This window comes from Motacilla alba, chromosome 1 (genome assembly GCF_015832195.1).
Source record: "Motacilla alba alba isolate MOTALB_02 chromosome 1, Motacilla_alba_V1.0_pri, whole genome shotgun sequence".
Lineage (NCBI taxonomy): Eukaryota > Metazoa > Chordata > Aves > Passeriformes > Motacillidae > Motacilla > Motacilla alba.
Window position 1 is genome coordinate 43,290,173 of NC_052016.1, and position 26,604 is coordinate 43,316,776.

Consider the following 26,604-nt stretch of genomic DNA (forward strand, 5'->3'; position numbering starts at 1 on the left):
ATGAAGGATGACTCTAGGAGCTGAACACATATAATATTATAAGGTTATTGTAAAAATTATCACCTGTAAATCTTTATTAAGAATTGATCCCTTTTCCTGGGAAACACACAAACATAGGATTCATGCTTTGTTTGTTGCTGTATTGTTGTTCTGGTAGTGTTACTATCCACCTAGATCTACACAGAACCCCTGGGCTGTGTCAAGAGAAAAGATGCTCAGCAGAGTCTGTACCCCCTGAAGAGAATGATACACATTTCCCTTGGATGACTACCTGGAACAAGTGGTGGAACAAAAATGTGGAACAAAAGAGCATGAATCCCAGAAAAGGAGCAATGATTACATTGCTTTTAGATTCATTATTCAAGAGACTTCTCAGTTGCCTAAACAATCTCAATGTGCAATTTTTTCTTTCGTCCTCATTTGTATGTACCTCTTTGAGTTCATTCAGACTCATTATAAGCCATGAGGTCAGAGAGGAAAAAATTCATGAGGCAGCAGTTACCATTTGAGAAGCATCTGACCAAAACTAACTGCCCAACTCAGAACTTCAAGGGTGGCCCCAGGACCTGTGCAGTAACTTTGCTGGCCAGTATCAAAAGGGGTTTTTTTTGACAATGAGGAGGGAGTATAATACATTCTTACATGCATGCATGCAAAAAAAAAAAAAAAAGTATTTGCTAAAAGATCCTGTTCCTTTATGGAAAGTATCACAAGAAAGAAGTTCCAGTCATTGTCTGAATTTATAGCACTGCTTTCAGCCATTCATGATGCAAGGATGCAAGAAATCTGCTTTGAGGAGCTGCAACTCCTTTTCATAGTCTTAGATAAAACCAGGCAGAGAAGAAACAAATTGTCCTTGCCCATGTCATCTTATTGGTGCTTGAAACACCAGCAACCAAATTCTGATTTCCAAGGAAAACTAAATTATCTGAAGAAGCCCATCATCAGAAAAATATCATGCTTGACAAGTGCTCAGCATTTAAGATTGGAAAAATAAAGTCCACTCAAGCAAGTAAAACAAGACTAGAACCTGAGTCTCTCTAGTGCCCTGAAGCCAATCTTAGCATTAAATTGTTAGCATGATATTTGTCAGGCTTCTCATCAGACTAGCAGTACTCTGCCATACAATTCCTGGCCACAGGCTAGGGGTCAGTTTGGTCAGGCACCTCCTCAAGAGGCCAGTTGGGAGCAGCCCTGTGGAGAAGGACTTGGGGTATTGCTGGATGGAGAACTGAACATGAGCCAAAAGTGTGTGCTCCCAGCCCAGAGAGCCAATTGCGTCCTGGGCTGCATCCAAAGCAATGTGGGCAGCAGGGCAAGGGAGTGGATTATGTCCCTCCTGAGACCCCACCTGGATCCAGCATCCAGCTCTGGGAACTCCAACACAAGAAGAAAGTGGACCTGTTGGAGTGGGTCCAGAGGAGGCTATGAAGATGATCAAAGGGCTGGAGCATCTCTCCTACTGAAGACAGGCTGAGAGAGATGGGGTTGTTCAGCCTGGAAGAGAGGAGGCTCCAGGGAGACCTTGGAGCCAATACAAACTCCGGAACTCTGGGTACAGGGTTTAGAAATCCCATGCCAGGGAGCTGCATCACAAACCCAACAGGACCTGCTGCCTGCCTCACCATCATCTTAGGCTACAGACAATTTCTAACATTGGGCGAGAGTCTCACTGGGTGCCTGCCAACATAAACATAGCCACCATGCTCTGAGGCACAGAGCCTGCTGTGGATTCAGGGAGTGCTGCATCAATAAAAGCACCCCTTGAAGCACAAAGACATCAGGAAATCCCAGAATTGTACATTTTGAAAACTGGGGGATGTGCTAAGGATTGCTGTTCTTAGTGATATGCCAGGGCATCTGCTATGAGCTACTGTTAGAAACAGGGTAAGGGGCAAAATGAAGTTAAGATCGATAACAAAGTTCTTGGGAAATAAGAATCTTGCAAGTTCATAGTCAACTTTCATTATATTTTTTTAAAGGGTAAACCTCCAAACAACTATTTTGCACATCCAATCTCGTGACTTTGAAGCACTAAGACCATTACTAAGGCTGCTTTGACCATTCTAGTGCTTTTATGCAAAATGACATCATCCTGCTTGTAGTTGGTGAGAGGAAGGACTGCAGCTGGAGCTACAAGACTTCTCAGAAGCAGGCCAAAAGCAGGAGATGCAACCATATTAGTGCTGACCCTCAGGTGTAGCCTTGAGCTACCCTCTGGCACACACCAAGGAACAGAGCCTTACCCTGTACCTTCTGCACAAACAGCTTCTCCAGCTGCATCTTACTGAAACTGCTGTGGTTCATCTGGTGTAGGTGGAAAAGCCCAGACAAAAGCCTGGAGCAGAGGGCTTTGTGACATCTGTAACTGTGTTACCCAAAGGCTTTGAACTCATGGCAAGAAAAGCCACAGTGATCCCTAGCAGCACATCTGGAGCTCAGTCGTTCCTCAGTAGCAGAAAATCAAGCTAATGAAACCTAAATATTGTTCCTTGACTTAAAATATCATCCAGTGTCTTAAAGGAGATTACAGTTGCTGGCTGATGATCTTATCTCACATCAAGCCAGGACAATGGACAGCTGGGGTGGCTCTTCCCATCTCCATCATTTCTCCCTCATGAATGCTGTCAGAGTCCCTCTGGCCATGGTAACTGGGGTAGATGGGCAAGGAGAATATCCATGAGGGTTGGATCTGGTCTACACAATGCCCAGGGCATTAGTGATGGTGTGCAGGCCTCCTAACATACATACAGATGCTAGGGAGTGACTTTGAGTGTTAGCAGTACATGTGAGGGCTTTTTTGAAGCCCATCAGTGCCTAGAAACTGGTGCCTAGAAAATAAAGACTAATCTTTCAGGGTCATTAGCCAAGTTAATCAGAGCATGGGAAGAAATAACATGGGGGAAGTATCTGTACTGGTGATTTTGTTTCTGGAAAGTGATGGTGAATTTATGATCCATGACTCCGGAGAGCTGCTGAAACAGAGGTGGTTTCTTTTCAAGAAGGTTCTGATTGTTGAAGAACACATGTACCTGACTTGGTATGTTTGTGGATAAAAGTACTGGGAAGGCATTAGGCAAAGAGAAATCAGGTATGCAACATACACAAGGAAAAAGAAACTCAGCAGAAGTATCTTTCTTTTCTCATCTGAGAAACTGAACATGTGATCTCCTGATGCCTCCTGTGCTCTGCCTTATGGCACAGGCTGACAGAAAGCTTGTTCCCCTGGTCACTCTGTTAATAAGCACTGATGGGAAAGGAAAGGGGAGTGAAGTTATGACAGGTTAATGAGGCTTCTGTGACATGGTTTGCTGGCGTGGGGAACTGCATCTCGTAGAGTCTCAGGCTGCACATTCCACATCTGCCAGCCAGCGACTGAGGCAAGAGCTCTAAATGGAGGTTGGAGTTCTGGGACAGGTCTGGCCCCTTGGAGCATGATGAAAGCTACACAAGCATTAATTTGATCAGATATTCAAGCCCCAGAAGCTCTGGGGTTTATTCTGATTATAATCCTTGGAAACTTTAGGTGAATACTTATTTCAGCATAAAGAAATGTACCAGGTTAAGAGTGGACTGACTTTTTGCCACAGTAACTGAGCAGATGGAAAACTGAAGCGGTGCATTTCCCCATGTGAAGCATGCTGCTGCTCACTGTGAGAAAACACAGAAATTTGTCAGGCTGCTTCATTCAGACACAGGTAGGCTCAATGAGCCAAATTTTGCATGTAGTTGCTTCCCAAGAGGAGAGAAAGGCATAGCTTAGAGCTGTTGTTAAAGAGCTTAGTCATTTCACATATTTTACCTGTTTCAGGTGAAAGAGTAATGAATGGTGGTTTAGGCATCAGGAAAACACAAAAATTTATCCAAATGTTCCAGCAAGAGCTTTTCTTCCTACAATTGCCCAGGGTGCCCACACTTTATTTCAAAATATTGGAACTGCTAATTCTGAAGCCTCTGGCACATGGCTCGTTTCATTACTAGGTGGGTACTATGAGACCAAGAGTCCTTTCTACTGACTCTATGGGTCTCCAGCAACAGAAATTTGACATCTGTTTGATATTATTATTCCATTACGAGATTAAATCTTCACTCTCTTGGCTTTTTTGTGGGCTCCAACACATTCCACTTCAGTGACAAACGTCCCTTGAGCCAGCATTGCTTTGACAGGGTGGGAGGTACCTCTGCAGAGGAACTGACAAATGGTTTCCATGAGAAGTTAAAGTACCCTCAGTAAGTAGACAGAATTTCTGCATGAAAATCAAAATGAAAAGGAAACCCCTAATTTGCAAGGGATTTGTGGCAAAAAACCAATAGGTTCCTCCCCGAGTAACTGAATTTGCATGTGACATTACAGACTTGCATAAGAGACTGCAGCAGCTCATACTCAGAGGTTGCCTCAAAAGTGGAAGCAGGCTACAATAAAGCAGCATGTTCTTGACCTTCTGAACAATTTCTGCTTCCTTTTGTAACAGAAGCAAGAGCTCCTACTGGGCTGAATCCAATCATCCCAGTGGAAATTTGAGACCAAATGAACCTGCTTCATATGAGTTTGCCAAACCCAGGCTGATAGCAGGATTATTCACCAGCCCAGAGTGCATAAGGATCACACCCCAAAAATGCTTTCAAGTATGCTGGTGGTCAGGATGATAATACAGAGTAATGGCTCCTTCTGCTCTAGGATCTCCAAATACTTTACAGATGTGAATGGAGAAGTGCAGAATTTCCCAGCCCCACTTTGCTGAGAACTTTCAGGGGCCTTACTGTGTTCAAGGAATTCATCCTGGTTAAGGGAAATAGAAAGGCGGGGATAGGGGCCCCAGGAACTTGATTACCAATACTTGGATGAAAGCATTAGACATGACTTCACAGCCTCCAAAGATAAGAGTTCATTGTTTCATGGTCTTCTCCCTTCAGTGTGGAGATTAGCTCATGTAAACTAAACACAGGAAAATAACAGCCAATCCTTCCTCTCCAACAGCAAGCACAGAAAAGGCAGATTATCTTTAGTGGATGCAATGAGCTTTGCATTTAACACCACAAGCATAAATCTCAGAGTCAAATTTATGATGGCCGAGACCATCATCTGCTTTTTCATTCTATTGTTCCCATTCTATCATCAACACCAACACTGCAATACCCCCATGGTCTGGCCAGAAAAAAGCAGGATAGGGTTTCCCTGAAGGATTAATTAGTGACTACACTGAAAATAAACAAAACCCTCACAGATCAACCCTGATGATTCTTAAATTGTTTCTACTTGTCTCTTGTGATTTCCTAGTTGTGTTTTACCAGCTTTCTGGCCTCCAAGAATTTCTTCCCACTAGATAATGCACAAAGCATCTAACATAATACTACAATGTAATCAAATGACATTTCAGTCAAGATTCTTTATCAAATATAAAGAAGGTTCAGCTGTGACTGGATAGTCCTCTGCATTTCTGTCCCTATTTCCTCCACTCACAGCCAGCAGGACAGTCACACCATGTGTAAACCCACCCTTGTCAGTGGATGGGCAGGTGCTGTGTCAGACACTGCTCACGGTGCCTCCAGCCTCCAGGGAGACAGGGAACTGGGAGGTGATGACACATGTACCACCCACTCCCTTCCCTTGGTGCAGGAACACACACACTACAGCTGCCTGGAGACACAGAGGAGGATCAAACACAGCTCCTTCACTGGGAAGAAAAGACAGGCAGCAGTTTGCAATCAGGCAGAGACTGCAGCTCTCTGCTGCTCCTTATCAGTATCATCTGCAGCATTAGGAAAGAAAAAGCTGCTTAGGAGCTTGTAGTTTTCAAAATATGAGTCTTTTTTCCTTAACAAGTACCCTCACAATTATGAGTCTTTTTTCCTTAACAATTGTTCCTTCTTATGATAATCTCTTTGGATAGTCATGGAGATTTTAATACATTTTCTGTTATTTTTCAGAGAGGTGCACAGGGCTGAGGTGGTAGTTCTGCTCTTCCCATATTAAACTTCCTGGTACATCATAGAGCCTCTATGTTAGTGAGTTAGCATCCCAGTTAGTGAGTATGAATGGAAGTATGCAGCTGGTCTGCCCCACAGTGGGACAGTGTTTATAATCCTGGCCTTCTCACTCCACAGACTTGAATGCCAGCAGGAAAATTCCTACTTTTGACAAAGCCATAGAGAGGCAGTCTGCATACTCCACTCTGTGCGAAGGAACATGCCATTTCCATTTAGATGATTTCCTTCACAATGGCAAGAGCTAGAAACTTCCTTTCTAAAGTGTAAACAAGCCAAAGTTTAGGTTCTGACTATGCTGAATGAGGCTCATAAATACATGACAGAGGCCAGATCCAGCCCACAGGACATATGTTTGACACCTCTGGCCTATGTGGATAGGAAATGCTTATAAATAGTCAGTCCCATTTCAGTTCTCTGGAGACAAATATTTTTGACACAGGGCGCTCAAGCACAAAGAGTCATTTGCAGACCACCCAGGAGACTTGCATTGAAATGACATTCCTTTGCTTGGATGATCAATTATACTGATGTTTATTTCAGGAGTTGCAACATTTGTTCTTAAATGGAAGGAGCCCGGAGGAGCCATGTACATAACCCCACTTACTTGTTGGTAACTGCCTGCATAAACTCATCAATCAGTTCGTCGTACTGTTTCCCACGAACCCTCTTGTGTTTCAGTCCAATATACAGTGGATCATTCAGTAGAGCCTAGGACACAAAGCAATTCTGTTGACATCGTCTCTTCTGCGGATGGACAAAGATTTATGTCCCAGCCTACCAAAAGTTTTTGTCTGATGAAGTCATACTACTTTTACTCACTATGCCAGCTCACACGTCTCCTCCCAAGCAGGAAGTGTTTCTGTAGGAAGCTAGGGCCTGTCTTTTAGCATAAATAAAGTCAGAGGGATGCAACAGCTCTTGACTGCCATAGGAAATGGAACTCTGCATCCCTAGAACATCTCTACCAAAGGCTCTCTGCCAAAGTGCCTCACTCTTAGAGAATAAAACTGACCCTGTGTGGGAGTGTTCACTGTGCATTCAGTTCTTAATTTTGCACTGAGGGCAGGACAGCTGTTGACCACAAACAGTGCTTTGTGCAATGAAGACCACCTGACGTAACTTGAAATGATGTGTCATTTAGGTCTTTTAGGTGACAGCACAGAGTTGACCACAATCAATGATCAGATGGCAGAATGTTGCCAAGTCCTGCACCTGCCTAGCATTCACTTCAGTTATCTGGCAGGTATAAAGTCACGCTATTTTCATACAACAGATTAATTTATATTTTGGTTCCCAATAGGAACATAAAATCAGGCCATTCCTCCAAGGTGTTAAGTCAACATCCATAAGCCACCTAAAAATGGATTGGGTCAGCATGGAAATTACAGGACAAACACTGGCAGGAGACAGGTGGGCCAACACCTCTGACAGTCACTGCAAAGACACTCTGCTTCCCTTCCAGTTTCAGAGGCAAACTATCCACATGAGGGGAGGATGAACCACCTCAAACTTATTGTCCTGCAGCCATATAGCCCTAAATATTGGCAGGTATGCTAATATCAAATCTGTTTTTACAGCCACAGCTGTTTTCCCTTACAAGGAAAGATGAAAAAGGTTTTCCCGTGAGTTTGATACATTAGGGCTCTGCAGGGCCACGAAACAGAAAGGCGAACCATTTGTGTAACTTCCCTGATTGCTCCTACAGCACCGCATGCTCTGGGCCCTGTCCATGGAGTGCAAAATTCTGCCACAGACAAGTTGAGAAATGCCAAGCTCTGAAAAGAGACTGATTTGCTGAAAGTGTGTACAAAGTATTATGGACTGTCAGGAGGAGAAGCTGGCAACCGATGCTAAAAATATAATAGGACAGCTTTATTTACTGAGTTCTACCTGAGGTTCATGTGTTAGCAACACAGTCACCCTTGGCTCACCAGATGTTAATGGGCATGAACAGGATGAATGCCTGTAAGAGGTATCTTAATAATGCACTGATAAACAAGTTTACTTGTGGGGCAGAATGCTCCCAGGATGTGCTTAGGGTTCAGTTAATCTGGGTTTATGCACAAGAGAAAGCCATTAAATAAATAAGAAAACAAATTATTTATATGGTGAGGAAATACATTGTTCATATTGCTGGAAAACAGCGGCTTCTTTATCTTAACCCCAGATGTGGAAACTGCCATCACTGAGAAGTTCTTAAACACATAAATTACATCAGAAGAAAAAGGGTCCAAGACTGATTCTGTAAGTCCTTTCTTCTGATGCCATCTGACCCTCGCAGAGGCCTAAATATAATTGGTGCCACTTTGGATTTTAGTGTCCCCAGTCTGCTGAGACAGAAACAAAATGGACGTGCCCCATCAGTGCTTTTCATGGGAAGGGCACTTTTATCCAGGTCCCTCTGGGAGAAGCTCCAGCTGGGAGGATCAAAGCACTGGTGGCATACAGATCAGCACGGAGGATAAGGAAGAGATGAAGGATCCAAAATCAAGTACAATGTTCTATTGACTGGAGACTGCGGTAAGTGAGAGACTGAGACTTAATTCCTCCTTTGCCTCAGTGGGTCCAAACTCAGAGTTCTCCCTTTTCAGGAAAGAACATGAATCAGGCTGAGATTAGCACACCCTGTATCCCACAAGTCCATGACAGGTCGCTATGCTAAAGGGGTAACATAATCCTGGGGCCAGAGACCAAAGAGGTAATTGAGATTCTCAGATGTCAACTATGGGCACTGATTTTGCATTCTTTCATTCTTTTCAAGGGTTCAGTGTGAGAGGCTTGGGGCAGGACTGAAAGGGGTGCAGAAAATCTAGCTGTTCAGTGAGCATCAGCACATCTGAAAATGTCAGCATTAATTCATCTTTATACACAAACTCAAAGCTCTTATACCCCAGATTTTTTATGTCCCTCAAGAAATGTGTGTTTGGTTTACACGGGGTCATGTGAAGCACAAGAACATTTTACAAAAATGGACAAGCCTAGGCCATCGCAAATTGCTATAGGATATTAATTTTAAAAAGACATCCTCACAGATGTCCATTCTGGCATTGCTGAAATGTTTCACTTTGGCCTTTCTGAGCCAGAGTCATAAGGCAAGAATCTGCAAACAGATGGAGTCCTCTTGCTTGGTTATCGTGTGCAGTAACATGTGTAATCTAACAAAACAGTGACATTAATCATTCCCAAACCACTCACCAGGGATTCTCCATTTCTGGAATATAGTCATCTCTACACAGACATGAATATCTGCCTGTTCCCTCACAAATACCAGAGGAAGAATTATTCTAGGACTTCCTGTACAATGCCTGTCAACTCACCTTGCCATGCTGAAAGGTGGAGCTGAGCTTTCAGCCCCAGCTGGTAACTCTGAGACACTGAGTCTTCTCACCAGGGGACCATGAGCCTATTTAGTGTTTATTTCAGTTCCCCATAAGAAAAAAAGGTTCTCAAGCATCAAACAGGAATTAAACCTTCCCACTTTCCTGCAGTGCTGGTCTAGCCATCATCTCATTTTTGATGACTCCAGCTTTTTGTCCCCAAATTTAGGAAACTGGCCCTGGTAAAGCACTAATCTGATTCTTCTCCCCCATGTCAGATTTATGAAAAATTGTCTTACCTCGTTGTCTGTGCCAACATCCAGTAGGACAGGGAGACATTGTTGTGGGTCAATTCCACCACAAGCGGTGTACAAAGCAAGCTTTCCAACTGGGATACCCATACCATAACTTCCTAGGTCTCCTAAACCAAGAATCCTCTCTCCATCTGTCACCACGATAGCCTAGGAGGATCAAAAGAGACTGTTGTATGGGGCTGCCAAGGCTCTAGAAGCAAAACCAGCTCCACTGTTTCCACATTGATGCCACTTTGCAGATGCACTGTGCAATGGATATTTGCTCCTTGTTCACAACAGCATGTTAATTAGCTGTCAGCAACAGGGGGCTGCTCATTTTTCGGGGTAGAGAAAGTGTGGTTAACAGGCAGCAGCTCACAGTGTGGGACAACAGCAGCTCTGCTGGAGAGTACTTCAATTCACTGTAGCAGAGCCCAAGCAGCATGGCTTTTTGTACTACAAGAAGTACACATGTAGTACGTGGCTGTTCTACAAGAAGTATCACAAATGAGATCTGGCCTTGATTTTTTTCACCTTTTTTTTTCTAGAAGAATAAAGTGTGCTTAGGAACTGCATCTGTGGAAGAAACATATTTCAGCATCCTTTCTCATTCAGCATAAACTATACACATATTTGAACTTTTTGCTATTTGCTTTTCCTTTTGAGTCAATATGAAGTGTTAGCAATGAGAAAGTCTCTTTTTGGGTGGGCTCCATCTGGTTTTGGGTGTGCGCTCACTTCTTTACCACGCCCAGAGGATGCAGTTGGGATTGAAAGGCAGTAACGGGAATAGGGAAAGCAGCAAGCATATGCACTGCTGCAGGTTTATCCTGAAATTAAATGGAGTTAATATTCCAACTATGCAGAGAATGTTAAAACAAAATTAAGTTCTAATGAATCAAAATATTTCTCTGGAGCACTGATCCCCTTTCATCCAAATAAGTGTTCTCAGGCAAACCTAAAAACCTTTCAATAGCATTTAGATATCCATCAGAGAGAGAAAAATTCTTCAGCCTAGGATGTGCTGCAGCACTCTATAGTTACCAAAGCTCCTCAAGGCAACACTGACAAATGAATCAGAATAGAAAATACAGCATGGGAGAAATGCATTGCTATTTGTAAGAGAGGGGGAACTGGATTCACATTTGTTTGTGGCTCTTTGGATTTGAAAAAATGCCCCAAAAAATGAGCACAGTTTCTGTGAGCACCTGATAGGCAAGGACGTTAAAGTAATGTTTTTATCTGCTCATGTTCATATGATCAGAACTCAACAAACAGGACATTAATCTCTGGCTGAGCAGGGCAGACCCTTCTACCTGAAGGTAGGAGGTTACAGGTTTAACTGTTAGGAACCTGTTTTCTACTTCTATCTGTCATACAAATTGTCTTGATGACCCTAGTGAAGTCATTGAATAAAGGTTAGGTGTGCAGTTTATGACAGCCCTCTAAATGGTTTCTAAACTTATTTGACATCTGACGGGGAGAGACAGAAACCTCCAGAGGGCATCTCCCCTCTCCAGCAGCTGTTTTGGGAACAGATGAATGGGTTATTTCTCTTTGAAAAGCTCAGTTCCCTCTTCACTGGCACTGCAGAAGTACTTCCAATATGAGACTAGGCACTAAGTCCCCAGGCAGCCAATATTAACTGAGATTACTCTGGACCTCAGGCTGCACCCAGTTAACCAGTGCAGGTTTACAGTGCCTTAGCAGCAGGCATGTGGCCCAGCAGAGTGATCCACAGTGCTACACTGATCTTCAAGCTGCCAAGGCAATGCAGAGACGCAAGTGCTGCTATTGGAATTCCCAGTTCTCTGCACTGATTGCATGAGGTCAGCCTTTACAGGATGAACTGATACTCTACATTGAGTGAACCAACAGAAAACACTCCATGGGAAGTATTTTGAACAGCCCTGTACAGCAGTAATCCTGGTGGGGATTCAAGATCCTGAGTGCACTTCTAGGGCAGGCACCCCACAGAAAGAGGGAGGAATGAAGGGAGGCAAGGCAGACTGGAAGGCCAGTGCAATAGCTTGCACAGCAGCACACTTGTCTTGGAATAAAATAAATGTTTCTTTACCATCCTCACTTTGAGTGGCTTGAATTTGTAGCTGCCAGGATGACACCCATCTTGTATGATTCCCTACATTCTTTTTGCTTTAGCTGGGCCATTGTGAAGAAAAGAGTACAAGACTAAGGAACCAGAGAGAAAATTGGCAAGGGAAGGCAGTCCTGAGGACGGCCAGCTTTTCATCCAATATTTCTTCATGTCAGGATTCATTAGCCATCTTGGAAGAGACACAAAACCCCCACATTCCCAAGTAAGTATGATCAGAAATGGTTTCTTCTCACTTGTTCTGCTTCTAGTACTATAATTATTTCAAGGCAGCCCAGCTTTGACAGGAGGGTTGAAGGTGTGGCTCATTAGAGCTTGGCTGAAGATTTGCTAAGCTAAGCAGAGCACCAGCACCCTTCCAGCCCTTCCAGGCAGAGGATTCAGAGTTTGGCCCATATTTCACATTTCTACAGTAAGCACTGTTGCCATGAAGCCCTAATGAGCTAAATCTAATGAGCAAAATGTGGGCAACATCTCCAGGTATTTCTGCACTGTCTTTAGTGGGTGGTGTTCAGTGGTGGGGGGTGTTCAGCCTTTTAAAAAAACAACCTGGGTCCCTCCAGGGACTTAGGTGCAGTCCAGGTGCCTCCCTGCTTATCTCAAAATCTTGAGTGTTTCAGTGCCTACCAGTTCAGGCATGAAGAAGTCTGAGCACAAAGACACAGGGAACCTGTGCTGTTAAAATGAACTGCCTTTGTAGTTTGGCAAACCTGGAAAGTAGATAGTCTGAATCTCTTTCATGGACCATTGCCTTTCCTATGGTCTGTTTTGGGTGCCAGAGGGGCTGTTTCAACAACAGCCTCTAATCTTTCTGTGCCAGTTTCCCCATCTGCAAAAACATTTCTATTAGCCATAATGAATTCTGCTCACAGTTCTGAGTTGGAAACAAATGGAAATACTGAGTTTGTTGGACAGATCAAGGACAAAATACCTAGCCTGCCTCTCTTCTCCATGGTTCCAAACACAAGTTTGTATGACTGTGACCACTTTTTCTGAAAATATGTTAAATTTCTATTTTTTTCCCCTTAGAAATGGAAAATACTTGTAAGATTTTCTCAGCTGCCAAACCTTTGTTCTGGGAAGAAGCAAATGATTGACAGGGGACCAAAATTCTGTCAATAGCCATGGAAATTCCCAGGAATATGTACTTTCAGACTGACAGAATAAGGTGAGGTGACTGGCAAGACGTGTCTTAAGTGTTGACTTCATTTCACTCCAGGGACTTGCCCAGCCCCAAGCTCTAGTGAAAAACACTTCACAAGAACACTTTTTGGGTGGGGTGTCAGCAATATTTTCAGCTGCTGGATATCAAACATGATTTGCAGAGTTGCCAGTGTTCTTGATGCTGCATGACTCACTGGACTGGGGAAAGAGTCCTATGAGCATGTCAATTACAGAGATATTGTAAAGAGCTTTGGTACGAGTCAGCCACACAATTTTTCAATACACATATCTTACTTTATCTTACTTTTTCACTGGGACCCCTATTCTGTACAAATTTATTAACATGCACATTTTTTTTCATTCAAAACTTGTTTTTGACTGCATACATACATGACAGAATCTCTGAAGCCCCAACTTGACTGGAAATTGAAACTGAAGTTCAGCCTGAAAATTGTCTGAGGAAAAGAAGTACTCTTTGCTTGTCCTTTTAAACAGCCAGTTCTGTAAATGATGCCAAGCAGTTCCACTAAATATCCCATTTTTGCACCAAACTGCCTGTAATTTCCCAGTCCACAGAAGACATGCCACATACCTTAACATTTTCTTCAGGCCAAGAGTTTAGCACTGTTGCAATATGGCCTCTGTCATGGATGGTGATAAACAATCCCCTAAGAGAGGAAAAGAAAAGGAAAGAAAGAGAAGAAAAATAAGCCTTGTAATAAAACTAGTAACTCCAAGATAAAAGAAAACAGGTGAACTTGAAAATGGAGAGATGTAAGGTGCTGAGTACAAAACCAGGCAACTCAATGACATAAAAATGAGACCTCAAGCGACTGCTAATATCAAGGTAAATTCTCATTTTCAAACCAAAAGGCTCAACATCCTTAATGGCAACTTCATTCAGCAGCCACCAGTGTTGAACATTTTACACCTGTGAAACATCTTTGCTTCAGGGAGCAAACTCTACCTTAGTGCAGAAGAGTTTTCTAGTTAAAAAAATTTTGGTAATTGAAGTGGAGGCTGATGGTTTTACCATAAGCCTTGTTAGACATTCTTTCCTGAGGAGCTTATAGCTCCTGGCCACCCAGACAGTGAAAGCATGATCCTTCTCACCCAGCTACCGGGTCAATGATGGGGATGGCTACTGGCTACTGGATGGCTACTCTGGCTACTCCAGGGCTAGATGTTTTGGGTCACCTCTCTAGTCCACAGAACTCCAATCCAACTGGATCAATATCAGCCATGACATTTGCTTTGATCAAGCCAAACCTGCCTTTGTGACAGGGTTTCTTTCTTCCCCATGAATATCTGATCGCAGTTTTTGACATTCACCAAGTGAAAATAATGAAAAATTATGAGAAGTTAAACAGAAAATTAAATGTTTGGGTTTAACATTAATGTGAATTGTTTATATAGAAAATAACACAGCTGATTGCACTACGGTTAATCACTTCTCAATGCAAAGGTCTTTAGAGTTTAAACAAAAGTGCCCTCTTTTTAAATAAATTAAGATCTGGAAGAGACAGTTTTTGAAACATGTTTTAGATTTGTGGCTTATTTTTTTGCCTCTCTGCTGTTGTTATCAAAAAGAGTATCTGTGGCAGGGATTCTTTCTATACCCAGGACAATATTATTTACATTGATTGATCTCTGCTCTGATACTCTGGGATTTTGCTGAAGTTCCTTTTAAGCTGCACTAACCCCAAAAGAAGCAACCTGTCCTCTATACCTCTGTCAGGGAAAATTGCTTACATTGCTCACAGTGATGTTTAATCAGTACAAATCAAGGCTCTAACTCGAGGACTCCCCTTGGCAGAAGGATGCAGCCATTTTCCTTGCCTTGTTATCTGCTCACAAAAGCAGGAGTTGTGCCAGCAATTAGTAACAGTTGGAAAAACGGAGAGATGAATTTTTGTTGCTTACATCTCTCAACTATTGCTCTGCCCCAGAAAGTTCAGATCCGGTCACGGTTTGGGCTTCTAATATGAAACGTTAGGGAGAAGAAGCTTGAAAACAACTTCCATTGTAAGGCCATATGAGTGATGGATAATCAAACATAATTGGGCTACTCACTCTGGCAAGGGCTTATCTCACATGACTCTTCTAGAGGACAGATATCTTCCCACAGTCAACTGTGGGATTCCTAATGAAAATGCCCTTTACTTCGAAAAGAAGAAAAATAAAAGTGCTGACTTCAACACTGATCAAGTCACAATCACACAGACAGATCAGAAAGGCAAAAAAGGAAAATAACATTTCATTTATTCAGTGTAATTCTTTAACACTGTGCCAATAACCAATGAACTAATCACATACACATGGCTTGCCTCAAAGGCAGTATTCACAGATGTCAATCTTCATAAAAAGGGAGTACTGTACTGCTGCCATCTGTGTTTAGAAAGCTGTTATTAACTGGGAATTAAAAGTGAAAATTAGTAACATCCCTGCACATATTTCAGGTTGTGATATGTTGTTAGGAAGAATGCTATTGTTTGAAAGTAACATTTTCCATACATAATAAAGATACCTACTAAGTGTCTAGCCATGTGCCTCATACACTCACAGCTCTTCAGTACTGAAGGGAGTCCACCAGCTATTCAACCTTTGAAAAACATCCTGAGCTCACAACAGAAGCTGAACCCAACTGTCTACCCATTGCTCATCATGCAGCTCAATGGAACTGAGAGTTGTTTCATATGAAAGTGGAGAGGGCAGCTACCAAATGCCCCTTGATTCTGACCCTTGAATTGGGCAGCCTTGAAGCAGGCTGGTCTTCAACCCCTGCTCGGGATTTGCCAGCAGAGAGAGTTCAGCTTGGGTATTCCAAAATCTGATGACTACTCTTGTTATGCTCCTTGGCAGTAGGACTCTCACAGCTGTCACTGGATTGGCTTGGCTTAGATAGCCTGGTCGGTGACTGAGATCCAAGCATGGAGAGACAGCCCTCCAGAATTTGTGTTTCCTTCCTTAATATTATGTATTTGATGCTAATTGCTCCTTACTTTACTTCAGGCAAACTCAGATGGTTTGTTTTAGACTAACACCCTAATGGCACTACCAGCTTTGCAAGGGAAACCATCAGGAGGAGCAGAAATGATGAGCCATGGGGAAAAGTGGGAAAAGTGACCTCTCTCAGTGACACAACCACATCAGGCAGGGGGCACGTATCTAAGTAAGCCTCGTATTTCACTAATGCTGAATCTGAGAGCCAAGGGTCCAGGTTCAATAAAACACCTACGTTTCCAATGCCTTTAGGCAATCAGCTGAAGCAAGTCCCTGAATCTGGTTGAGGCTCTATGGCCCCCCATTAGGTGTTCAAGCATTCAGAAGGGGATCTTGGTAGTAGTGAGTTGGAAATCCCTTTGCAGATGGAATATGCAATGATGAATTCTGACAAGCAGTTGAGCAAATTCATGCTATTTTTGAGAGGGAAAGGGAAACAGACACATCAGACCTTAGAGTCAGGGGTCACAGGTAATGTCTTCATTTTGTATGATCCTCAGGAGAGTTGTGCTCTCCCTTCTGACACCACCTTACCCACAGAGATGAGCTGGCCAATTAGCTAAATAAACATGCTCCAAACTGGCAGAGGGTTTATCTGTCCAAAAATTCCTTCTGCAAGACAGGCAGAAGGAACAGACAAGATCCACAAACCAAACTCAGCAAAAGCTTTGCTGATGAGTGAACAGGGAGGAGTAGCAGCCAGGTTTGTCCCAAGGACACACAAACACTTTACTATGAGGGTGGTGAGGCACTTGAACAGGTCGCCCAGAGAAACTGTGGATGCACCTTCCCTGGAGGTATTCAAGGCCAGATTGGATAGCCTCAAGCAAGCTGGTCTAGTGGAACCTGTCCCTGTCCGTGGCAAGGGGGTGGGCTATATGATCTCTCATCATTTCCAACCCAAACTATTCTATGATTCCATGATTATAGGAGAGGTAACAGGAGCAAAAGCTATTTGTGCCTTTGAGAACAGCAAGGTAGAGCTCTGAATACTAAGAGGAACAGAATGGCCTACGTGGATCAGTAGTAAATAAGAAACATCCAAGTGGCAACAAAATAAATTAACCTGATTTTTCTATGGAAAAGATGCAGCCTAAGCCTTCTGAAGGAGAAATGAAATCTCAGCAACCTTAATCATCTTTATTCTGCCTTTATCATCATGTCTGCTCTAACTCACTTGAGATTACAGTTGATAAATTGCTTCAGAGAAACAAAAAGAAATGAAGCAGTTTTCCTTTAATCTCTTTGGCACTCAATAACAAGAATTCAATTAAAATGTAAAGCTAAAAATGTAAGTAATTTTGATCAAGTCACGTAACACAGGCATTGTGTGGGGCAGAGATACAATGTTTTTCCAGACCAGAAAACTCACCTGTGCCCAGGAACCTGCCATTCTTCATGGGCTTAGTCATGCATGGGGACAAAATTACAAGAACTAGAGCTTAGTAAAAATTAACTACCTCAGCAATTTCAATCCAGATTGTAGATGCTGTACCATTATTTCTGGTTAAATAGTAACCTTCAGAGAACTGTTATCTTCGTGGGGGTAATTAAAAGTGGGGAGTGCTTCAGCCTGTATTCATTAGGGTTTCAGAGCTGCAGTCTCATATTCAGTCCATTAACATCACAGGTTTCACTACAGCTGCCTTTGGTTAAGGTGGAAGTCAGACTAGATTTTATTGTGCCACTGAGCATGTCTGTAAAAGTCCAGGAAACTTCAAGGAGAGTTACAGCTTCTTAATTTGTCACTGAGGCAGTATTTCTGTCTGGATGTCAGCAAGTCCAGTCAAACTGCCTGAACTGGACTGAAGGATATAAAAAACTGCAGGTCACTGCAGAATCCATCAAGGGCCTTGAGTATATTCACCCACAAGACCTTTTCTTACCCCTAAGCCAGGGCCATTATCTTTTCTTTTCTGGTTTTATCCTGACTGAGTTCATGGCAGTATTCCAGGACTTATAAAGCTACACAGTGTACCATGTGAGCCATAAGAAGAATCCTGCTCTGAGCCCCAGTACTGGTTAGGTCTTCACCATCCTGAAGGCATTCTGGAAGTCCCACGATGACAACAATCCCTTAACTACAAAGCTCATTATAGAAAAAGTTCAGAGACAAAGAAAACATGGCACATTTGATACCTAGAGGAAGTGGTACTAGATACTGGTGATGGCTTTTTGGAATAACATTTATATTTTTTTACAAGGATATGTAGTGATAGGACAAGAGATAATATCTTTCAAACTGAAAGAGGGCAGGTTTAGATTAGATATTAGAAAGAAACTGTTTACTGTGAGGATAGAGGGGCACTGCAACATGTTGCCTAGAGAATGTGGGGACTTGCCATCCCTAGAAGTGTTCAAGTCCAGGCTGGACAGAGCTTTGAGCAATTTGACCTAGTGGACCATGTGCCTGCCCATGGCAGGGAGGTTGAAACTAGATAATCAATAAGGCCCTTTTTAACCCAAACCATTCCATGGTTCTATGATTCTTTTAGACATTTGGGAAGGAATTAGTTTTACAGGTCTCAGATATTAGAAAAAAGAAATATCCATTAATCATTTAATTCAGTAAGAAGTTACTTCTTTAAAAAGGCTAAGTAGTGTTCCCCTTTCTGACAGTCCTGGTTAGCAATGCTGACTTGTGAGCTATTTCCCATTAGAAACAACAGTGGAGCCAGCAGTGCTATCTCTAAAGCACTATTGTTTGTTTACAGAGAATGTTCATTCCCCAAAGCACAGAGGGGACTGAAAAACATTATGCAATCCATCCTCACAGTTCTAAATCTCTCCTCACTTCCCTCCTACCCAGAAGTCTCCCTTTCCTAATGGCTTTTCCTTGGCAATTACCAATGCTCCTGTGGCTATGTTGGCAACCCTCCTGGTGTAGTCTTGCCCCACTGCTGCCTCTGACATGAAATTAAACAGAAACCCACTGCAATCAAATGCAATCAATGCCTTTGCTTCATCAAGCTCCATGTAAAATCTCTTTGGCCATTGCTGTGCTCTTCTTCCAGTCTTGTCCTGTGCTGTGGGTTTGGGCAGCATTCCTATGACTTCAGTTACCCGTTTTCATTTATAAAATTAATGGCCTCTTTACACTTATCATATATGAGTAACATATATGTTACTCAGCAATTATATCCACCAGTATTCACATCACATTGGTCAAACCCACAAAAGAACAGAAAAAATGATGGCACTGATCACTGATATGTATACTAGCATGAAGCAAAAGGACATCACTCTTTGATTCACCTGAACTTCCCTTACTAGCTGAGATGGAAGATGATTGCATATTTATGATCTGTGGAGGAAAAGAGAAACCACCAGAAGGATGTCAAAAGCTCCTAAGTTGACAAGAGTTGAAAAACACATCCCCTCCCACTCAACTATTGCAGCTTCATCCTTCTTCTCCTTGCTCACTCCTCCAAAGAACTTCTCTCTGAAGAATAAGATACTCAGTATTTGCACAGTGTTATCCAATATTTACTGACACTGCAATGGTCAGGCTTGCTCAGGGTTTGGTATACAGCAGGAAGAACACAAAAATCCTCAGCTGCAAATTCCACATGCTTTCTGCACAGAGATCAGTCCATCACCCTTATTTATTCAGAAAAAAAGGTGTCTTCTTTAATGGGCTACCAGGCTTTGCCTTATATAATTACTTGTTCCTGAGAAGAAGAACTGATGGAGGGAAGTAGATTAAAATGGTAGCTAAAGTCCTAATTCTCCAGATAATTCTCATCCAGCCAAGGAAGGGTCCTTCCAAGGAGTCAGGCTCCCTGTGTGTATGCTGCCATACCAGTTCAGTGAACCGCAAGACTAAAGGTAACAAAAATCAAGCTTTGTTTGATTTTCTTTGCACTTATGACCTTCTAGTTCGGGTGCTATGAGGGGAACTTGCTCCACAAGTGACAAAATGATAAAAACTACCGTGTAATTTAATGTTAAGAAAATGCACATATTCCCAATACTTATATCAGACAAGCAGGCATCATAAGCAAGTGTTTTTATCTGGATAGGAATGGCTCATTCTCAGAATACTAATAAAGGTTAAGCGTCTCCACTTACAACCTGAAGATGATGAAATTCTACTCATATAAAAGTCCTTGAGTGTTATAACTTAATTTGGCTGGACTTCCTTTAGAAGACATAGGAAGTGCATGGGAAATAATTGCTTAAAAAAGCAACAAACAAAAGAGATGAGTCAGATCTTTGCCAGCATCCCAGCCTGCACCAGGCTGCCGTTAGACAGTCATGAGAAAGTTGTGAGACAGCAGCCAGAAACCTACAGTGAGTTATAAGTTGGACAGAAAACGGCTCTGACAGGCATGGCACAAGCTGACCTTCTGCAGTGATCACAGCCATTCCTTACACAAAGGCATGATGCTCTCAGAAAACCTGGAGAAGACCGTCTCAGAGTAACACTGAAATCCACATGTCAAAATTATGTTCACACTGACGAAACGAAAAACCAAGTTGGCTTGTCACGGTGGAAGGATGCTGACTGCCGCTGCACGCCTCTCTGTGCTCTTTGCAGTCTGGCTGAATCCTGCCCCAAGCCCAGCTGACTGGTAGGTATTTTGGCTGCCCAAGGCTGCAAAAGGGACACACGCAAGGGAGGGATCAGCTGATGGACTTGGCTTTTGCTGCGTACTAACCGCAGAAAACTCTCACTGCTGTGCCAGAGGAACAGGCTGGAGGAGCCACTCTGGATTTAAGGCTAGTCTGTGCTAGAGATGAAATCAAATGTGGTTACAGTAAGGGCCTACATTTGGCTTATTTTCACTTTCAAAACTCATATACAAAATTGACAGGTTGAGCAATATGAGCATTTAGGGACATTTCCACCAGCTGCACCCCCAGTGTTGACTTTTTTTGGTTCTGGTCTCTGCCAGAACAGGACAAAAGGCTTCAGAACAACAAAATAAACTTTGAAATTGCTTGGCTGTTTTAGGGAGCTTGAGATTACAAATGCCTGTGGGCTACAGACTTTGCAGAGAAACTTTGTGCTAGCATGCACTGACTTGTCTAAATACAGTACAATTAATCATCAGATTGGACAAAATCTCTGTGATCATTCATCAGCTATTTTTAAAAATATTTTTAATTAAGGCCAAGATATTTTCATTGTTTTAGGTAATTTTCTTTGTAAATTGTAGGCTGCTGACCAGTACCCTGAGGTAATAATGAAAAAATGATAGAAACCAAGCACAATCCACTATTAGTGAAATCTATACAGAGACTTATAAGGCAATATATCTATAATTTAAATACAGAGAGAGAGATTTAATTTAAGAGATTTAATTTCAAATGATCTGCAACACCAATAATTTCATTACTAATATAAATGTCCTGAACATTATCAGCATATATTTTAGATAGGAAACCCAAAATTCAGTGTGGAAGATGCAGGCTCCAAGGTACAGTAATGAAAGATTCACTATCCACACAACCCCCCCATAACCCACACTGGGAAATCTCCATGATCCCAAAGGACTGAAAGCTGCTAAGCTGTAGAAAACTGCTAAAGATCAGGAACAGGGAGATTTACGTGATCATATATGAGTGCAAGCTGTAGCTCTCCCCACGCTTTGGCATAGTCCACCCCCTGCCACAGCAGGAAGGTCCAGACCACAGCCTAAAGCAAAGCTTTTGGATCTATCTCCTATCTGCCAAATTATTAACACCCAGGACTATTTTTAGCAGGGCTTTTTTTTTCCAGGAAAAGGGCAATTATACTGTGTCCTCTCTCACCTGCTAGCTCATTTCAACAAATTTATCAGAAAGGCAAAGGTCTCAAAGATGTTTGTTCCCATACCCTTTTATGAAAATTACTGTTGAGATAAAGAGAAAAGATAAAGGGGTTCATGTCCTCACCACTCTGGGGAGGGGAACACAGACTTTACAATGACAATTATCCTGACAGCTGCACAAAACCACAGTTTGCAGCTGCATACAACATGTGCTGTTTCCCACCTGGTACCTACTCTAGTATCTACTCAGCCCTTGCTAACAAAGCCTTAGAGCTTTCCTGGGCTGCAGGAATAAGCAGAAGGCAGAGAAAAGGAGGAAAAAAGGTGTAGAGGGAACCAAATGAAAAAACCAGAATGGTTATGCGGCAGGATCAAAAAGGCACTGATAGGAAATCAGAGGGGACAGCAAGCAGAGAACTGAAAGCTGTGCTCACTGCTCCCTAAGGAAGAGGTGAGGGAAGGGGAGGAGCACAAGCTGCTGTGGGGGGCTATGGTGAAGCACAGGTGGATATGAAAAAAGGATGAAAGGGATGTGGAAAGGAACATAAGGTTTCACAGATATGAAATGTTAGGGGACAGTGGACAGAAACCAGGAGGAATCCCGGATTTATCAGTTCTGCTAGTCAGGCATCAGCCTAAAGAATAAATACTCTTTCTTCATCTCCAGGGGGAAGTTGATGGAGAAAGACCAGCTCAGTACTTGTTGTTATTGGTCATTATGCAGCAATGTGAAAAGGCAAGAGGGTTGGAAGCAGGTCCCCAGTGGATCTCTGTTGTCCACATTCTAGGATTAAGGCAAGAGGCAAGCAGACCCATGTTGTTTTTGGCTTGCCATGAGCTGCTTTTCCCTACTGTATCCTCAGGACTGGATTCTCTGGTTGAACCAGAGAACTGCCAAGTCATAGCATAATTTGGGGATTAAATCCTCCTTGTATTTTAAAACTTGACAATCCCAAATTTTCCAGTGTCCTTTCCAGAAGTGGTGTTTCAATACTATTTAGGAGGGCCTCTGAGAAGGTCTGTCTGTGTAAGATCAGGCTGCTGGAGCTAAGGACTGGGTAAGAGCCAAGCAGGTCTGTAATATGGGGTCTGTAATATGGGGTCTGACTATGGCTTACCCCAGATGTCCCTTCTTGCTAATGTGCAGGAGGGGGAAGGAAAGACTAGACTGCCTTCTGTAACCCACAGATAAATTTACAGATGCAGCTAGGTAAAAACCAGGCATTGAGGTGAGTTTCCACCATCCAGGAATTCCACCAACCAGCAAGAGTGGGTATTTCCCAAATTCAGTAACCTTTGCTGCATTTAAGCTCATCATGCTCAAGGGGCTTGATATTCTTTGTTCAAAAACAATTTCAAGTGTAGGAAAATTTGATTCAGCCCTGATTTTCCTCTGCACACCTAACTGTGTGCTGGATCCAGGAAGTAGCTCAGTAACTGGAAGATTATAGGATTATGAAGAGAAACACACTGAGATGGTCAATCGGTGCTGTTTCTCAGTTGATTTTGACCAAGGAACCCTTATCTGTTTCACTGCTAAGCACACAATGTATTCTGTTTTACTCGATAGTGCAGAGGTTAAGGTGGGATCAAAAACCCCTGGCAAGTTAAATTAAGTCCTACCCTGATTATATTTCCTTCCTGTGCTGTGCAAATTCTTCCAGGACCCACACCTTCCCTTTTAAAGTGCACCGCAGGGAGCCCCAAGACTGAACACACAATTAGAACAAAGTTTGACAAAGAAAAGAAACATTATTTTGACAATAATAGAGAAATTAGCTTCCAGATAAATGAAATATGATTTGGTATACTTTTAGTGAATCCATCTAATTAAAAAAAATCCAACTTTTGCCATAAATTGCAGCAAATACAGAAACTAACATCAGCTTTTATATTAATTCTTCCATAACCAGGTCATAGAATCTTAGGCTCCAAACGGAACTGTTTGGTCTGAAGAGGACCTTAAAGATAATCTAATCATGGCACACCATCTAATCATAGCAAACCTCTCACCATGGGCAGGGATACCTTCTCCTGCACCAGGTTGCTCAGAGACCCATGCAATCTGGCCTTGAACATTTCCAGGGATGGGGTATCCACACAGCTTCTCTCGGCAACCTATGCCAGTGCCTCATCACTCTCACAGTCAAAAACTTCTTGTATCTGACCTAAATCTGCCCTAAATCTGCCCAGGTTTAAAACCACTGCTCCTTATCCTATTACTACATGCCCTCATGCAAGTCCCTCTCCAGTTTTCCTGGTACTGCAGGTGCTGTAATGTTTCCCTGGAACCTTCCCTTCCCCAGGCTGAACAACCCCAGCTCTCTCAGCCTGTCTTCACAGGAGAGGATCTTCAGCCATCTGGGTGTCTCTGTGGCCTTCTCCGAACTCTCTACAATAGGCCCATGTCCTTCTTGTGTTGGGGGCCCCAGAGCTGGACACAGCACTCCAGGCGGGTCTCACCAGAGCAGATATCAGGGAGAATCACCTCTTTTGCCCTGCTGCCCACGCTGCTTTGGATGCAGCCCAGGACACGGTTGGATTTCTGAGCACAATCCATGCCTGTTCCACAGCCCAATGGATACTGCTGTGCAAGGTTTTCATGACAGCACCATTTCTCCTCAAATCGACATCCTGGTATTCATTATTCTAAATAATTCTTCTCCCTCCTCCCTGTCTTTGGCAATTTTTGTTTGAGGTGGGGTTGTTTCTTGTGGCAGCAGCATAGATTTATGCCAGATCAAAGGAGAACACGTTCTCTTGTATTTCCTTCACCAGGTCAAACTCTTTCTTTTGGGCAACTCCACCTCTTCCTTCGAGCTTCTCCTGGTAAATCAGGGAATTTCAGCAGACTTAAATCTAAATCACCTCTGACAGGAGCGGAAAGCCTGACCTTCATAAATTAACATGAGATCTGCTGTTAACTTCTGTGGGCCTGACATTTTCCCTTATGCCCATAAAGGTTTCTCATGGTTTTTAGAGCCAGTGCATACACATTTTTCTTAGGAAAAATGAGGAAGAGAGAGAGAAGACCGGAGATGTGGAACAAGGAGTACTAACTGTTTTTTCCAATGAAAAGATGGAGCTAAGTCATTTTTCACTCCCTTTTTCACTCATTGCAGTATAGAAACTGTGTTACAGCCTCACAACACCAAAAGTGTCCATCCATTCCCCAGCCTGCGTGGAACCTCAGATCAGGACCAATACACCAGCTCTTCTCTCTGTATGCCCACAAACCAATCTGTGCTTGTCTCCACATTTTGAAAAACACTTCAGTGAAGTGGAAACAGAGAAGTGACAAGGACAGTGGTACAGCCCACTGAAAAAGCTTGCCTAAAGAAAGTGGGGTGAGAGAGAGCAGTGGGAACCTTTGAATTACTTTGCCAGCTCTCTGAAGTTCCAAACAGGCTGAGCCATTTTCAGCAGCTTTGGGCTCCCTCTGCATGAACTACTTTCTCCTCATCTATTCCAACCACGGTCTTCACCCTTCATTCAATAATCATGCCCCTTACCAATGACTGTCTCCCACCTATGTGTCCTGACAGCCTCTTCAGAGCTTCCCGGATATACACGGTCGCTGTGAGACTTTCCACAGACACTCCCTCCCCTTCAGTCAGTCACAAAACCAGTCTTTGGGTGGCTGTGGCAATGTTACCTAAACACACTGTTGAACACATTCCTCTTCTCATGCACTGACTTCAGCTGCCTCTGGAAGAAGGCTGAACCAGGCTGGTGGCAACAAGAGAAGTTACGACAACTGGTGTTTTTACAAGAAGTAGGGATTGTCTAAAGGAGTTTCAAAACAAAGTTTCAGGACAATAATCCAAACCTCAGTCTTCCCTCTCACTTCTGGTCTCCAGTGTTATATAGAAGAGGGAAGGGAGACAATTCTGTGGTTAGGGACAAGTCTGGGATTACCACTTTACTTCTAATTCCATTTGATTTGGTCTTAAAGTGTCCAGAAATGGCAGGTAACTTTCCCTCTTTCCCTCCTTTCCTGTCTGCTGCTCAGACAGCACAACACCACAAAAATAAAGTCACTGATCAGAGCCAGACCTGCTGACAAGACAATTCTGCAGATTGACTGATGTTTCATTTACTCGTTTTTCTTCAGAGACACAGATCATTATTCTGTCAGACTTGATTTTCACACCATCTGCATCCTGTTAGCTTTCTCCAGGTTTAACTTATCCCAACATGTCTTGCATTGTTCTGCAAACAGTTCTCAAGGAACATTACATTTGTAGGGGAAAAAAGTGAACTTAGGCAAGTTTTTTCTGTCCCCATAACCATTCTCCAATGGTGATACAACCAACTTTTCCAGCTCTACTCTCAGGGGATGCCAAAAGCCATTGAGGAGCAGCTGAAAACTTTACACTTTCAAATACCACTATATTTATGAATTAACAAGTGTCTTGAGAGACTGTGGTCTCATGCCATGGTAATAAACTGCCCCTCACCATCACAGAAGGAATAAAACCCTTATTCCATGCCCTAAGTTTCCTCTTTACTACCTCTTTGTGAAGAAGTATAGTCCCTTTCAAAGAAATTAAAAGAGATCCTCAGGCTTAAAACATAACTTTTAAATAGTATTGCATGTGTGCTCCATAAGGACCCCATACTACTCATTAAGTGCATTTTACATTAAAAACAAAAGAACAGAAAAGGAAAAAAAAATCAAAGTACTACTATGCACTTTTTCTTTTGTAGAGGCTTTGTATCCTTACTGGAAAGCAAAAAGGACTCTCAAGCACAGTCTGAAAGCTTATAGGGGTGGTAGAAGCATTTCCCAAGGAAATGGTGGCTCTGCCTGTTAGCAGGATCAAAGAACCAAGATTCCTCCTTCCTTCCTTCATTTAGTGTCTCAGAGTTGCAAGCCCTGCTCTGTTACATTTCATTCTTTCTTTCTAACAAGCTTCTGATTTGTATAAGGGGTTCCTGGGCTTTGAAAAGCAAACACTTCAAGGTAC

The 26,604-nt window shown here is 42.8% G+C and overlaps 1 protein-coding gene across 1 annotated transcript in view; it reads right to left on the reverse strand.

Moving 5' to 3' along the window:
• Positions 1-26,604, reverse strand: part of ME3 (malic enzyme 3) — a 119,088-nt gene that overhangs the window by 21,643 nt on the left and 70,841 nt on the right. Inside the window, exons 4-6 of the mRNA XM_038132538.1 lie at positions 13,468-13,543; positions 9,605-9,766; positions 6,593-6,696 (exon numbers count right to left, since the gene is read on the reverse strand). Coding sequence (XP_037988466.1) covers positions 6,593-6,696; positions 9,605-9,766; positions 13,468-13,543 — 342 coding nt within the window. The remainder of the gene's footprint in view (positions 1-6,592; positions 6,697-9,604; positions 9,767-13,467; positions 13,544-26,604) is intronic.